The sequence below is a fragment of the Centropristis striata genome, chromosome 21 (assembly GCF_030273125.1).
Source record: "Centropristis striata isolate RG_2023a ecotype Rhode Island chromosome 21, C.striata_1.0, whole genome shotgun sequence".
NCBI classification, from domain to species: Eukaryota; Metazoa; Chordata; class Actinopteri; order Perciformes; family Serranidae; genus Centropristis; species Centropristis striata.
The window spans coordinates 14,566,967-14,582,855 of record NC_081537.1 but is presented as its reverse complement, the minus strand read 5'-3'; the positions used below and the strand labels follow the sequence as shown (position 1 = coordinate 14,582,855).

Genomic DNA, 15,889 nt, shown 5'->3' with positions numbered 1-15,889 from the left:
TATGGAGAAATGTTTTACTCTTATTTATAGGTATCCCAGCTTGTCTTGTTGTCTCTTTAGCATATCCATTGAGCAATAAGATTTATTTAACATTGCCCCCCGCTGTAGGCTAAATGGAGTACAAAACTAAATCAGAAAGTGCCTCATTTTTTTCTCCTAAACAAACGCAATTTCACCTCAGTAAAAATGTTGTGCTGCTTTAGGATTTGAACTATATATATATATGGTAGCACCTGAACATATTCCCCGTGGTCATCGGGCATGACTCATAGAACAATGTAACAGAAATTGTTCAAATAACAACACAGCTTCAGTGATACCAGGTATCTGTGGCTTTCACTCTGTGGAATATAAACTGTTGATTATTTTGCTATGGCACCTTGAAGCACACCAACATTAATTGATGATGTTTAGCAAGTCTTCTGCAAGCATGATCACCATAAACAGAGCTGATTAATGATACCGTTATCTCCCCCCTATGTGCCGTGTTAGACTTGCTCTGTGCTTATATTTACAGATAAGAAGACAATGAAGAAAATGTCTTTTGTTCCAAACAGTCGTGACAATCTGCTCTTTTTGTTTGTTTTCTTTTGGTCCAGTCTGGAATTACTCAAGCAGTAACTTCTAAATTATGAATCACTAGAAATGGGAAGCCAGCAGAAGGTTACTTACAGGGGTTAATAGTACACAATGCAGATGTCTTGCATTATACAGGGTTGGAAGTGCAAATCCTATGAATATTTAACCTATACAGACTGCTGGTAAAATTCATCCTTATTTTTCAAGAGCGTAGCTTAAAGTATTATTCTCTTCAAAACAGAATAGAATTTCCCAGTCTGCGAGTATATTTTTGCAATTCTGTGCAGGCCGTGCACGCACATTCACACACCCAGAACGAGAAAGCGAAAAGAAATCTCTGAAGATGAAGAGGAATACATCCCCTTCAGCAGCATCCCCCTCACTCTCTCACTGTGTCCGTCTCCCCTCACCCTTTTCTTTCCCCTCTGTTATCTCTAGTCCTTTGAAACAGCACCTGTTACAGACTCTCAGCTTGGGAGCACCGTCATGATGTAGTGTGCACTCCTGCGTGATACAGTGCCAGCTCCTAGTTTCGCATTCAGCCCTGTTGATGTGCGAGGCAAACAAGACTGGGACGTCTTCATCCTCCAAGAGCTTAATGACTACTCGGAGCATTGCAGATAGGGCACAGCAGACCAGAACATTGTGTGCTGTGTTTCTCTTTTGTGCCATGCTGCCATTGAAATATTTTATTTTGGCTTGTAAGCTCGAATGACATTTGATAGTGAGATAGTGTAAGTGTGTTTATCTTGATGAATGAAAAGGCTGCAGCAGCCTTGTTTACTGTCTTAGCTGATGAAAATGTAATGATCCCTGCAGCAAAATGGGGACATTGCAGCAGCAATTATAGCAGCTCAAGAAAATGCACTGTACTGTAAACACTATTCACCAGCAGAATGTATTTAGGATCAGATCCAAAAAAGTAGTGAAACCTTAAAAGGAATGAGGACAGTTTAACCTTACTTTTTTCTTTATTCACAAAGTACTAACTATAACAGTAAAGTGGCTCATTAGTCAGAACCCCTAATGAAGCTCTGATTAACTGTAGTTGAGTTATTATGCACAATATCTGAGACAAACAGTTTCTTGATTGACAAACTAGATTTTAATCACAGCATTATAGCACTATATATCATTCATCATAATATTCATGACCCCAGCAAATTAAATAGCTTTATTAATGCTCTGTTTTGTCATCAAAGTAATTTCGTCTACCGTAATTTATGATGCCAATTATTTAACTGCTGTGCCCGCATTATGTTTAGGGGAAACCAGGGTTGGTTGGAACGCACTAGACATTTAAAGGTCAAAGAAACAAAAACATGGCATGGAAATGTTTGCTTTCTTCACCTGGACTCATCTGCTACTTCAAAACATCTTAAAATCAGTTTTAAAAAAGTGGTATGCGAACAAAATGACCTATATAATTCAGTTACTAAGGCCATGAGAGGGCACCGCTAACCAAAGACATAGATATGGGCATTTTAAGCTGCTGTACACACAAAACATTGAGTCCTTTTTGGGGGGAGGACAGTTGCAATAAAACACATTTATTTACAGCTGAGACCTTAACCTTTCCGTGGCTGCTGATTAGAATATTCGGAACTAAATCATGCCCCGAGAAATCCGACAGAGTGAAAAATGTGTAATACAACCCCAGTCTCACCTGTATCCACTCATTCTCAGTTTTTTCTACAACAGAAAGAGAAGTTGCTCAGTGACAGCCATCCTTCTAGCTTTGTCTCTTTCTGGCCTCTTCTCGCTGTAGCATTAAAGTTTTCAACGTAGACACATCCTGGCAGCAGCATATCACTCTTGTATGTAAACAGCTCACACGCAGTAATAGACATCCATCAAATTCCCTCAAGGTATAAATCACCTCCACCGTTCCTTCCCTGCTGCACTGCTGCAATACACAGATAGAGATATGTATGGTTTATGAGATAAAGGCAGAATACTGTCTTTATTGGAGGCATTTTGGCTTTGTATCGTGTGTTTTTTTTTGTTGTTTTTTTTTACCATAGAACAATCTGGGCAGATTGCAGCCAGCTCATACCCTATTCTTCCCTCGTACACCATCAATAACAATGAGAGAAGTGTCAGCCACTGATTAGGCTTTGATATTGAGAGTGAAGCAGAGATGGCTGTGTGCGAGTGAATGCATATGTGTGTGTGTGTGTGTGTGTGTGTGTGTGTGAGAGAGAGAGAGATGGGTGTGAAATGTTTATGTGCGTGTTTCTTATTATAAAAGAAATTAGATCACTGGAGGTCTACTTTTTTACTGCTCATAAAAAATGGATTTTAGTTAGTAATGCCGACCTTCCCAGTGGTAAAAATTAGGCTGCGGTGGAAAGCGAATGCAGATTAAATCAACTGTGTGCCCTCAGTCTCCTCCTATGCTGTATTTATACACTTGATATAAAAAAAGGTAGGACTGCAGCAGGTGCCATATCTCTAAAATGAGCAGATTAAAATACCACCGTATTCAACATCCCACACACTGAACGGACTGTAAATAATTTATTTCAATATTTAGCAATTAACATAATACCATATTGCATCTGCACTGTCCATGCATATGCAAATCATGATTTTATTATGCATGACTTGCAGGTCAAGTTATGGAAATGAGGGGTAACGCCCAACTCAGTAATACTTAACAACATCAACTGCACCAGTTGGTGTGCAGTATTAGATGTGGCAGCGAGTCAAAGGACTTGGTGCAGTGTGATAAATGTTTGTATTGAGTGTGTCAAGACCCCCTGCTGCCAAATAATTATTGCCTTTGATACTGAGACTGAAGAAAGTCTTTTCCAAGAAGTCAGGTAATTAAGGGAAATATGGATTCAGTCCAATATTATCTGTGTTTCAAATTATTTGTAGATACTTTCTGTTAACTTCCCAATCAGCATGCATAGATTAAAACAATTGCCAAGTTTAGTCGTATGCAGCGTCTCTTGTTCTTAGGTTTAGTGGCATTTCTGAGTCATGAGCTTATGCCAGAATAAAATGTTATTAATTCATTTTGGCAACAATGATGATAGCAATGTCCCGCAGTTCAGGGTTAGCCAGCTTTAGTCATAATGCTCAGTCATATAGCTCAGATAAATCAAGACATGCTGTTTGAAAGCTTTTATTATTATTAAGGGTGAGGCTGTGACTGTGATTACCTCTTTCTTTTTAAAGTGGCAGAATAAAGTTTAACCCTACATGATGTCAAATGTTCCAATCAAGGATTTAATTTTCTACACAGCTACATGGCTCCTTAGAAAACTCTTTGCCTTCAATTAGAAGAGGTGTACTGTAGTTTAGGGTAGACACTATGAAAAACAGCAACTGGCATATTAAATTGATTACAAAAAAAAAGGATATGAACCTGTACTTTGGTTGTGTTGTAGTTAGTGTCATGCAAGGTAATTTCATTGTCCCATCTTTTAAATTTTTATGCTAGGGTTAGGTTCATACAGTATGTACTACACATTTGTGTTAGTGGGATCAATATCTTCATCTAAACCTTGTCAAGAAAGCGAAGAAAATGTTGAACTGTTGGTCAGACAAAAAATGGAGACTGGAACTGATGAATTCAAGGTCAAAAATGAACTTTGAACTTTTGGAATTACTCAACTTTCTTGTTACTAGAAGTCCCCTGGAAGAAATCACATAACCACATCTGAGGCAGGGAGGTTAAACCACGGAGTGAAAAAGCAGGAGAAGACAGGGTCAAAGTCGTCATATTCTTGGGGCACAACACAGCACAATTTAACTGGAGCTGCAATTTTGGAGACCGGTGCGAGAAATAAACTGACTGCCCAGGTTCCAATGGGGAGCGCACAGCCTGACAAAAGTGCTACGATTGTGCGCCACCTGTTGAACCTTTTGGTTGGTGGAGGCCAGATTTTACTGCACATATACCCAAGGATATGACATCATTTGACCCATGTGTCTCTCCTCCTTCTACACAAACCAAAGCCCCCCTCAAGTCCTATCACTTATCTAAATGAGAGGCTTTATATGCTTCTTTTCCTCTCTGTGTTCTTATTTTTTTTATCTCAGCCATGATCTGTGCATCCTAGCTACACCCACACTTACAAAGGCTACCAAAGAAATAATCAGAAATGTGTCTTTTAAAATAAACTGTTCTACATAAAAGAAGCTGCTGACTGCTTCTCCTTCACTGTTCGTATCAATTAAGTCAAGTCTAGTGCATTCTGATAAAACACTTCTTGAACTTTGTATCTCACAAAAGGCTGAGTGACAGTTGCCCGTGTCTTTGCAGTTGGTTGTCAACAGATGCTGGTAAAAGTGAGGGATAAATCCCTGTTTTTAATTTTGTTTTTATCTTGTTTTAACTATAAATGGGCACCAGATATTGTGCATTCAACAGTATGTTGAGTTAATCTACTCCGTAAGTGCTCAACACTGTGGCACAGCTATGGCACTTTCTCCTTTCCTCACCAGTAACAGCTCATATGCAGTTTTTCTGTAGGACATGTGGAAGCTAATGTGCATGGGCGTCAGAGATTAAATGAAAAGTTTGGTTGACATGAACACATTCCCATCCCTTCTCTCCTCCTTGAACCTCTTTTCCCTCCCCTTGCACTCAAACTATCCTCCATTTTTCTTCACGCTAATTAACAGGCAGGGTGGTGATTAGTCATGAGGCAGCGCTCCCCACCCCTCCGTCATCCTCCAGACTCAGAGGTGTGTTTTTCTCTGTGACTTGAACATGTGTTAAAAGCAGCTGGGTAGTCACAGACAGCTCCAGAGCAGTGGGGGAAAACATGCTGCTAGTATATATAGCTGCTGCTCGTACACACAGCGTCTGCAGGATATAAACACACGCACACTCAAGAAAGCTGTCACATGCGCCCCGATCAACACACACATCTGGATTCTCTTTGAGATATTTCCCCCCTTTTGAAACACACCGACGTACACGTACAAACACAAGCTCTTGTCCCCCCATTTTCCTCACTGGAAGATACGCACCCAAACACATCCTCAAAGTGCGTCATTATCTCATATTGTTTATCTTCCATTCAACGCTATGTTCACACAAACACATTTACAAAGCATTGTTTGCATCTCATTGAGGGGTGGCTGAGCTTGTTTCACAGTGCTACAAAGATGGTAGGAGGGGAGAGATGGAGACTTAGACAAACAGAAAGCAAGCCCAGACGTAAACAGATAGCCAGACAGGCTTTCTGCCTTTGGGTTCGTGATTCAGAATACTAACAAGGCCTCTCAGCTCACACCCAGGCATAGAAGGTGTGATGTAGGGCAGAGCCAAGAAATGGGAAGGGAGGGATCATTTACCCTTGAAGTATGAGTGGCCGCTTTGGGTTCCTCCCTGAATCTTTGCAGTACGTGATTGGCTGTCTGCCTCAGATTGGCAATAAAGAGGCAGTGCTTGCGTTTTATGCCAAATCAAGGTTTTTAACTGAGAACAAAAGGATGCTCAAAGTTTATATTTGACCACCATGAAAGCATCAGCATCAGTCCCTGTTTCCTGTGATGTGCATCTGACAACTTTTCTAATAAAAAAGTCCCCTTGCAGCAATGTTGTTAAAATACATACTAATACTAATACATTTTTTGTTAACCATGTTTTTTACACATAAAATGAATAAATTGAAAAGGGGAAGAAGCACATCAAGTCTTTCTTACTTGTTATAAATTCCAGACTGGTCACCCCTCAAAAATTTCAATACAACCCGTTTGTACAGGCAGCAAAATACGACTCACCTTTACGTTTTAGACTGTACTCCACCTACTTCTCGTGGATGTATGAATGTGTGTGTGAATGGGTGAATGAGCGTAGAGTGTAGTGTAAAGCGCTTTGGATAAAAGCGCTATATAAGTGCTCCCCATTTACCATTTTACCCTAAATCTAGGTCAGTGGTTTTGTAGAAACTACAGCCTTTTTTACAACTGCGAACCGTACATGTATGTATAATGACTGTGTGTGTGTGTGTACTATTTTTAGAACGCTTTGCGGTACGGTGAACCACGTAACGCTCATTTTGACAAACGCTCATATGTGTCGTTATGGGTGGTATTGACAGACAGTGTATTCTCTCGTTTAGGTTGGAGATCTTGTTGAAAAATGCTAGGTTGACCGGTGATAGAGTAGTGCAAGACAGCCACAGAACTCATGATCGGCAGACTGGTAGTTCAGACTGGAATCTGATCTTTTTTCTGTCAAAGGAAACACTAGAGAGATTCAAACATACTTTATTGATCATCCAGTCAGTTGTGTACCAAAATTGTTGACTAGCAGACGTACCACAATGCAAGTTTAATGACCATCTTTTAGCTTCTTAACTTGTAACTGGCAGTGGCTAACACAGTGTTTCTGGTTAGTAAATACATTGTATCTGCGACGATGCTACAGTATTTTGTTTTGATTGTGGCTTCCAGCTTTCCCTGTTTAAATATCAGATCTCCTACTTCTGTAGAGGAGTGTGAAAACACCTCTCTGTCTTAGGGGACACAAACATGAGAAAAACACATATTTTTTAATGGAGGGGAACTTAGATGTAAGATTAATTGTGTCAAAATGGCAGCTTCTCTTCAGATTCTCTCTTATTTTAAATCCCATTGTGGTCTTGTATTCATTTCTCCCATACAAAAGCAGTTTAATTTGGTCATTCATCTGATATCTTTGCATTAGTCATTTGGATTGGTGCGTTCCGCATCATATGGCATGTTCTTTTGCATATTCCATTTCACTGTAAAATGTTCGGTCTGATTTAATGGTTTATCTCTATGGTAATTACTGATGATTTTTAAATGGATATTCATATTTTTTCCTCAAAGCATTTATTTCAGATCCCTTAAATCATGTTGGTTTTCACCCATTGTTTTTGTAAGATGCATACTGAGTTCAATATGAACTGATGCCATTCATTACAGACATTTCTATTGTACTATACTGTATTATTACAATAATTAATTAAAGCAGTCCTGGCTTACAAATGCAATGTAATAAAGAGCTGTTTAATATAATGTATGTATGAATGATATGAATTATCATCTACATTACAATATAATCATAAGATTTTGGCAACAATGAATCCCTCAATTTGTTGGGTTATTTATATATATATATATATATATATATATATATATATATATATATATATAGATAGATAGATAGATAGATAGAGAGCTCAAACGTGACTACTTTTTATAGAGAATTTTCCCAGTGGCAATTCGATTGTTTAGCACACTTCTTTGAATTTCACCTTTGTGGTGATTTCTGCCCTTTGGAGAATCTTTGTCCTAATCACTTCAATCTAGCATGTCAAATAAATCATGGCTCTTCTGGGGTTTCCTGGTGCTGTTAACATTTCCTTCACAACATTGTGCTCCACCAATCATAGACGTCACTTTTAAACTGTAGAAGTGGCTATAGCATAGCACCTTTCAATGACATTGGGAATAAAACATGTTTGTCTTAAACCAAGGTTAATTTCATACAGACTTATGGCTCCTACTAGAGCATACCATAGTTTCACAATCTCATAGCTCAGGGTAATTAATGATTTAGACCTTATGGCTAATGAACAGAATATTGTCTCAGAATATGAATGGGATTTCTACCTCTAGAGCTTTATTATTGATCTTTTAGTAGCTCTGTGTGCTCCTTTATAGGACAACATAATGACATAATCTCGTGTATGTGGGTATATGTACATGAAAGAAAGAGTTGAGACAGAGTTTGGAGAATACAGGGGTATTGCACTTGTCAGTTCTTTCTTGCTGATTAAGAGGTAGAAGTCTTGCAGTGGGAGAGACAATGACAGGAGAGAATCAGGTCCTTTATCCCCTCCTTTGCTTGCCTGAGCAGAGAACTATAGAGGTTTTTGTGTGTTTTGCTTATTACTTTGGAAATGAAATGACACAAAGAGTTTGAGGTTTAAGATTTAAAGGGTTTAATTCAAGGGTATTTTTCACACATCAGTTGAACAGTAATGAGTCCCACTATTTAAAGGTGCAGTTAGAGAGATTTTTACTGCCACATAATAGAAAATGACTGTTTCAACGATCACGCCCTGCAGCTTGGCAGCGGTGCTGATCACTGAACAGCACTGAGACTTCAAAAGCTTTTCAAACTCACTTCCTAGCACACCCAGGATTTCAAACGTTTTGTACATCTTTCAATTTGATTTCTTTTAACGAAGCTATTATATCTATTTTCATAATTGTAAAGGAACAAATACCATTTGTGATGGGATGTCACTTGTGGGGAAGAACCCAACTCTGCAGCTGTACGGAGAATTACAGTGTCTTTCAGGTCATTGTTTTAGTTTTCTGGCACACAACTTTGCTGTTGTGGTTCACTCCCTATGCTCTCATTTTCTGTTGTTTCCAACAGCAGCAGGATTTTTATTTATTTATTTATTTTAGTGTGAAAAGCCTGACAAAATTAGCAACTAGCCTGTGAACATAGTGGAGCATTTTAACAATTACACAGCCATTTTGGGTTCATAGAGAGCAAAATCCAGTTAGACTGAATATCAGTCTTACACTTACCAGGGGGACAGGAGCATGACTCCAAATTAATGCTGATGTTGCTCTGTTGCTGCTGGCTGTGTAAATAGGCAACTATTTGCTAACAACTTCACCATCCACACTTCTGCTGAACCCCAAGCAGTTTCAGGGCTTCTTTTTTTTTTGCTCTTGTGACATTTTACTCAGTGTGGCCTTATTTTTCACTGCAATATAGTCCTGCAACTCCATGGAAACTGCACATTTCTGGTTAGAAGTCAGGGGGACACAAATATGTATGTGCATTGTTTTTACACAGTTATAAAACCATTAATCTTTAAAAATAACAAAAAATAAAAAATAGGAGGGGTAAAAGTTTTTCATTGAAAATATTTAACACACATTTAAGAAAAGAAAGTGGAATATATATATATATATATATTTACAATATTTTCCAGTATAACTAGTACATGGCTCCATACAGTGCTGTACATATTGAACTATTTACCTTTTTACAACCTCTCAGGTGCAAACTGAAAGAAAATGGACACCCAGTGAAAAGCAGATGCAGGCGCATTAGCACTACCATCAGCTTTAAGCCAGCGTGAAATAAATGGACCATATACTGTGTCCTATTTATTTTCATCAATTGTGCAGACCCATACTGCTTTACAGAGAAAACAGGAGGGATAAGAAACTGCACATATGGAGCTGAGACACACTGAACAAATGGAAGCTGAAGCTGCAGCTTGAGATGTAAAAACAAAGAAAGATGACAGTCTATCACAGTTTTCACTCTTATCCCAGCCTTAACCAACAACTTGTGATCTCCACTGCTGCTCAGTTTGTTTTACATAGCTCAGTTGTTGTTGGCAGTCTTTTTTTCTATTTTTCCTCAAACTATGAGGTCAAACCAAGCTGGGTGAGACCGAATGATCCGCTTCTGCCTGTCACTCATCCAATACACTATACTGTATGTGCGATCGGTGACACGGGTGGAAATAGTGGACAGATATTGACGGAGTATGTGAGCATAAATCCTTCCAGTTTACCTTCAATATGTCATCGACTGATAGAAAAGAGAAAATATAGACAACTCTGACATATCGCTCACTCATGTACAAGTTTATGTTGAAACAGACACATCAAAGCAAATCCCCCAATTGTCTCCCCTAAGCCGTGGAAGAGCAGAGGGATGGATCAGCCCACTTAATGTGCTCACAGTATGGCCATTGCTGAAGACAGGAATAAAAAATGCCTAAGTCCTCTATGAGACAAAAAACTATTGAGAATAATGCCAAAACTAGGGAGTGCAGAGGAAAAACTTTATATTCCTGACCTGATTTTTAGTGTTACTTACCGTTAAAACTACTCTGACAGTCTGTTTTTCAAGTATTTCATTATCAAGTGCATTCAGTTATCAGCACAGGATCTGTAAAAATCCTCAATCATTATCAAGATTTATACATGTATAATAATGTATAATGATGAGGGTATTGCTTGGATATTGCAACACACACAGCCAAGCTTCAAATGTCATAATTTCAGGGGGTATATTTCTGACAGTTGCGGAGCGATCTGCAGGCATCAACAGTGTAGGGATATTTATTTGATGATGAAGGCAAATATCTGGACTGTGCCAGGACGTTGTTTATATGAGTCTTCCAACTATGGCAGCTTCCCTTCCACTGTAGATCTCGAGTCGTCTGCATCACGCCAAGTACTCTCCATCCCATTTCTTCCACTGGGACCTGGCATTCCTGTCAGTCATGTGCTATCAGTGAGGCTGCAGGCACTGCTTAGGCCTGCCTAACTATCTTCCTCCTCCTTTCTCTTTCTTCCCACTCCACCCCTCTCGACAGTTTCTGTGTATCTCCCTCTACCACCTCAGTCCTCAGTGAGCACTCTACTTTTTACCGTCCATTCAGTCTTCTTTCCAGGTTTCCTGCTCTAAACTTTCCTTATCTGTAAGTCTCGTCAGCTGATACTTCATGCTGGTACTTTTTGCTCGGTTTGTCTTACCTCTAATCTTGCTCTTTTTCTCTCCCTTTCTCTCACAGGTGTAAGGAGGGCTACCATGGACTACGTTGTGACCAGTTTGTACCCAAGACAGATGCTATCTTGTCAGACCCAAGTACGCTCTCCTTTCTATTCTCTACGCCACAATATCTATGTATTGATCTGCGACATGAAAACAAATTCATATCAAGAACATGTTCCATGCCCGTGAGCGACTCTCTGACTGCACTGCATCAGTCAACAAGATAAATATAACTCAAGTGAGATCAGCCTCAGCACAGGATTGCGTGTAGTCCTCTGGGCCCTAAGACTTTATCAGAAAAATAGCTTCTGGGGCATTCTGGTTGCCTCTGGGTTAAAGTGTCAACCTTGACCATAATATGTCCAAGGAAGCTTTGTTGCATGTTGATTTCCATCTTTCTCTCCCCCCATTTCTGTACAACTCAGGAACTTAAAAATACAGCTCTGGTTCAGTGTAAATTTGGTACAAATGGAAGAAACTCATAATGCATAATAATACTTATTATATTCATTGTAAACAGATTGTAATGCAAGTCTCAAAACAAACTCTTGCTGGGGACTGAGGTAGCATTTTGCCCACTGGCAACTTTAGTAAACTAGTGTCATTATAAAAAAAGGAGGAAGGAGGAATTTTTAACACATTGTATTACACTGAACAAACACCTTCCCAAAAGGCAACGTGTCATAATAATCTATAGAAGTGAAACATGTCTATTATGCTATGAAACTGAAAATACCAAAATACTATCTAGAATAATACAAAATAAAACTTGTGTGTGAATGTTTCAATTACTACCCCTTTGGCTATATTGAAGTGCAATAAAGGCAGTAAATTACTTTCATATTGCCAATCAATTTGGTCAGTCTCACTTTATATATGTAATTGCAGTGCTGTTACACTCTTTCCCCGGATGCAATGATGGTGCAAAGACACAGATAGCACAGATATACTAGCCAGAAACACTGACCATTCGGAGAAGACTAGGGTTTTCTTGTGACGGGGGGGGGGGTAAGTTTCTGACAGAGAGTGAATACAGGTATATTTAGACAGACAGAGAAAAACAACAACTTTTTGAAACATTAAAGCATATAAACATGTCCATGTAGAAACTCAAAATACAAATATGAATCTGAAAATGAGCATACTAAGTCCCCTTTAATATTGGGCTTAATATTTACGTTTTTTGTCCATTTCATACTTTTTTACAACAGGCAGCGATACATTGATTAATAGTGTCATAATGTGGGGATTTTAATTTGAATTTGGAAATTATTAGAGCAATAAAGAACATTATTTAGTTATTAGACACAGCCCTAATGTGTATCATGAGACTGCTTCTCTTCATAGACCTACATAGATACAGTGCAGATATTAGAATTAAAACTCCTGCATAAAACCTCCTGTATCTTTTATCACAGTCTTTAATCTTGCTTTGCTTTAGTCGAGCTAAAAGGAAAGAAAGTCTTCCGTTTTCAATCCCCCTGGAGTCTTTGAATCCCCATGACAGCTGTGTAGTGTAGTTAAAAAATAAAGCAAAAGTCAGAGGTACAAGGAAGAGAAATTGGAGGCCCAGAGCCTTTCCCATGAGACTGCGGCTTTACAAATTCACACTGTTTTATGGAGTGACTTGGCTCCTCTGCACCAAGAGTCAGAGCGAAAACTTAACTCCTATTGCCTTCTGTTTGATGCCATCGGCCCACTGAGAGTCCATTAAAGGGGTCACAAGCCAGTGTCACAAAGCATGTTTCTTTCTCCCTCATGGCAGCCGGTTTTCACTCTGGGATTTATTTTATCTTCTATAGGAAGACATCAGTTTTCCTGTGTGTCCAGATCAGGAGATTGTTATGTTGCTCTTAGGGATAAGCTGAATTGTATTGTGTTGTTCACAAAAATGGTAGAAACAGTAGATTAAAACACATTTATAGTCTGTTTAAAGACATTAAAATCTATAAGACCATAAGCCTCTAAAGGCAAACAGTACAGGAGGGTTTGTTTGATGTGTTCTATACATACATTTTTTAACACTCTGCGGTAAAATACATAGTGTACACACATTTGTTATTATTTTAACATTTACAAATGATATTCCCTGCAGTTTTGTGGGCTGTTGAAAGCACTTCAACAAAATTATTCTTGGGGGAAAAAGATCCCAAAAATGTAGCAGGAAGCAGAAAATTAAAGTGGATGGATTTTGTCAGTGGATTAAACATACAATGGACCTTTCACATGACTAAAAAAAACTGTGCGTTTTTTAGGGACATGCATCTTTACAGTCAGTAAGATAAAGATAGATAAACCTTTGAAACAGTTTGATCAGTTTGTGGGAAAACAACAGAAAACAGCATTAACTCCTAAGCTCCTCAGACATCTTCTACATCTTCCGCCGCAGGCTCAAGACCTACCTCTTCCGACAGTACATATATATAAATATATATATATATATATATATATATATATATTTATTTATTTATTTATTTATTTATTTTTTAAATAATAAAAATAATGCTCTTCTTCTTCTTCTTTTCTCTTCTTCTCTTCTTTTCTTCTTTAACATATAGCACTCCTGTAGCGATGACAGTTGGCTCTTAAAGTTATGTACTTACTTGATTCCTGTGGTCTAAAGCTAGTACCTTCAGGTTGAATGCACTTAATGTAAGTCGCTTTGGACAAGAACGTCAGCTAAATGACATGTAATGTAATGTAATGTAAGCTGCACTGTGCTGTTGGATACAGAAGCAGTGACTCCAACCTTTTCAGCTTGTGACCCCTTCAAATAAAGCTATAAGCAGCCCCTCATCACAGGTTCTTTATGTTACAAGGCATAAACAATGAGTCATAGAGTTTTTTTCCCTTTGCAAATTGATTTGTTAATCATTTCTAGCTCCTTCATGCATGAATTATGAAATAACAAAGTAATCATTTTTTAACATTACTTTTATAATCCTCCTGTTATGTTCGTTTTTTCAGGAACAGCAATAACCAGGAGGCATGTTTAATTATCCAAAACTGCCAGAAACTAAAAAATCCCAATAAAAAATGTTTACATTTCATTAATAACTCCATTTCGAACAATTTCAACCAATATTTAATCCCATGGAGTTCTTTACCTCTAACAGATCATGGTTCATCATGGTTCATGGTTTAATTCACTGGTTTTTATGTTAAAACTTTTTTTAATGTACATTTGAAAGACCTACATATAAAATACAATGGTGTAAATTGTTTTTTTTTAATTTTCATGTTTTTTTTATTTTTATGGAAAAAAACTTTTAACTGTTGTTTTTTTATTATTATTAAACTTTGAAATGGGTCAATTTGACCCGCAACATAAGAGGAGAATTTTAAAAAAATTTAAACAAGTGAAAAATCATGCTAATAGCTTTTTTCAAGATATTTTATTTTTTGTCCACTGCAGTATACAGTATAAAAAGTGATTCATGTACATCCCAAAAAGTGTTTAAATTATATAATCTGAAGACTATTTAATATTGCTGTTAAATAAAACAATTCAAGTGCAAATGAGATCAGAAATTTAAATAAAACACACAAAACAAGGCCCAATCTAAATATAGGGCTGCAGCATGTACTGTACCTTCTGGCACATATGGTGCCAACAGATGTATATCCTGCTGTAGGTGGGAAACATGCCTGAGGCTACAGGAAGATATATACTCTTCCCATCACAGATGTTTCATTGAATTAGCCGCCATGGTATAAATATCCATGTAAATATATATACATCTGGCATATGCAACAATATGATATGATTTAAAGTGCAGCCCCACCAGACTTGTCATGAATATCACAAAATCTCATGGAAAGCAAGGATAGACCTTCAATATCTTTTTATTATGGTTATATAAGCTTTTGCTTTCATCCAACTGAAGGATTTTGGAGTTTGGAGGCCAAACACCAGTTTTGTTTTGCTGTATTAAAAGTTCATATTGATCTTTTTTCATGTTTTCATTGCTATTCAGTTCTGTTATATTCTCTTCCTTGCAATACAACTGTTCTGTAGCTGTGTTGAAAGCTTGTTTAACCAAAAAGTAATGGTTATAGATGATAAATATCATCCAAAATAATAAGTATTTATAAAAACAAGTTGGTGTATGAAATCGATTTATGGATGATGTATGTAATGAAATATAAATAGACAAATTCTGTGAAACACCTATAAAAATGCTATAAAATGCTTATAATCTTTGACAAAACATGTTTAAGAAATCTTCAACAGTAATTTTGAACTTATCCCCAACATCTTTTATCAGCAAGAGAAGAAAAGAATATAAAAATGTACACAAATTTTCTTGCCACCGCTCCACGGTTAGATCTTTCCACCACAGAGAGCTGTGTTTTGACCACAATCGTTCAACCACCATAAGAGATAAGTGTACCCTGGAAGATTTGAGAGAGGAATGAAGCCTATTTTGATCTCTGTTGATACAGAAAAAATTTGTCCAGATTACCAAGGGTTTGGAGGATTATCCTGCTTACAAAAGCCAAATCATATAATAACACACACACATACATGCACATACTAACAGCAACTACAACTGGGACCAGCTCCAGTGAAATTCAATTCATTGCAAGTACGTGTGTCTCTGTGTGTGTATGAGTGAGTTTGCCCTTGCATGCATGTTTGGATACAGAGTTTAATTTTACATCTTAAAGAGACAGTTCCCCCCTAAAATCAATGATACATATGTTTCCCCTTTGCTTGTGCTGCAACTTATCAATCTACATTGTCTTGTTGTGATTGTCGAGAGTTGGAGATGT

General features: G+C 37.8%; 1 protein-coding gene across 1 annotated transcript in view; it reads left to right on the top strand.

The window, feature by feature from the left end:
* Positions 1–15,889, top strand: part of nrg3b (neuregulin 3b) — a 226,666-nt gene that overhangs the window by 178,042 nt on the left and 32,735 nt on the right. The window contains exon 3 of the mRNA XM_059324121.1: positions 11,133–11,206. Within this exon, the coding sequence (XP_059180104.1) occupies positions 11,133–11,206 (74 nt within the window). The remainder of the gene's footprint in view (positions 1–11,132; positions 11,207–15,889) is intronic.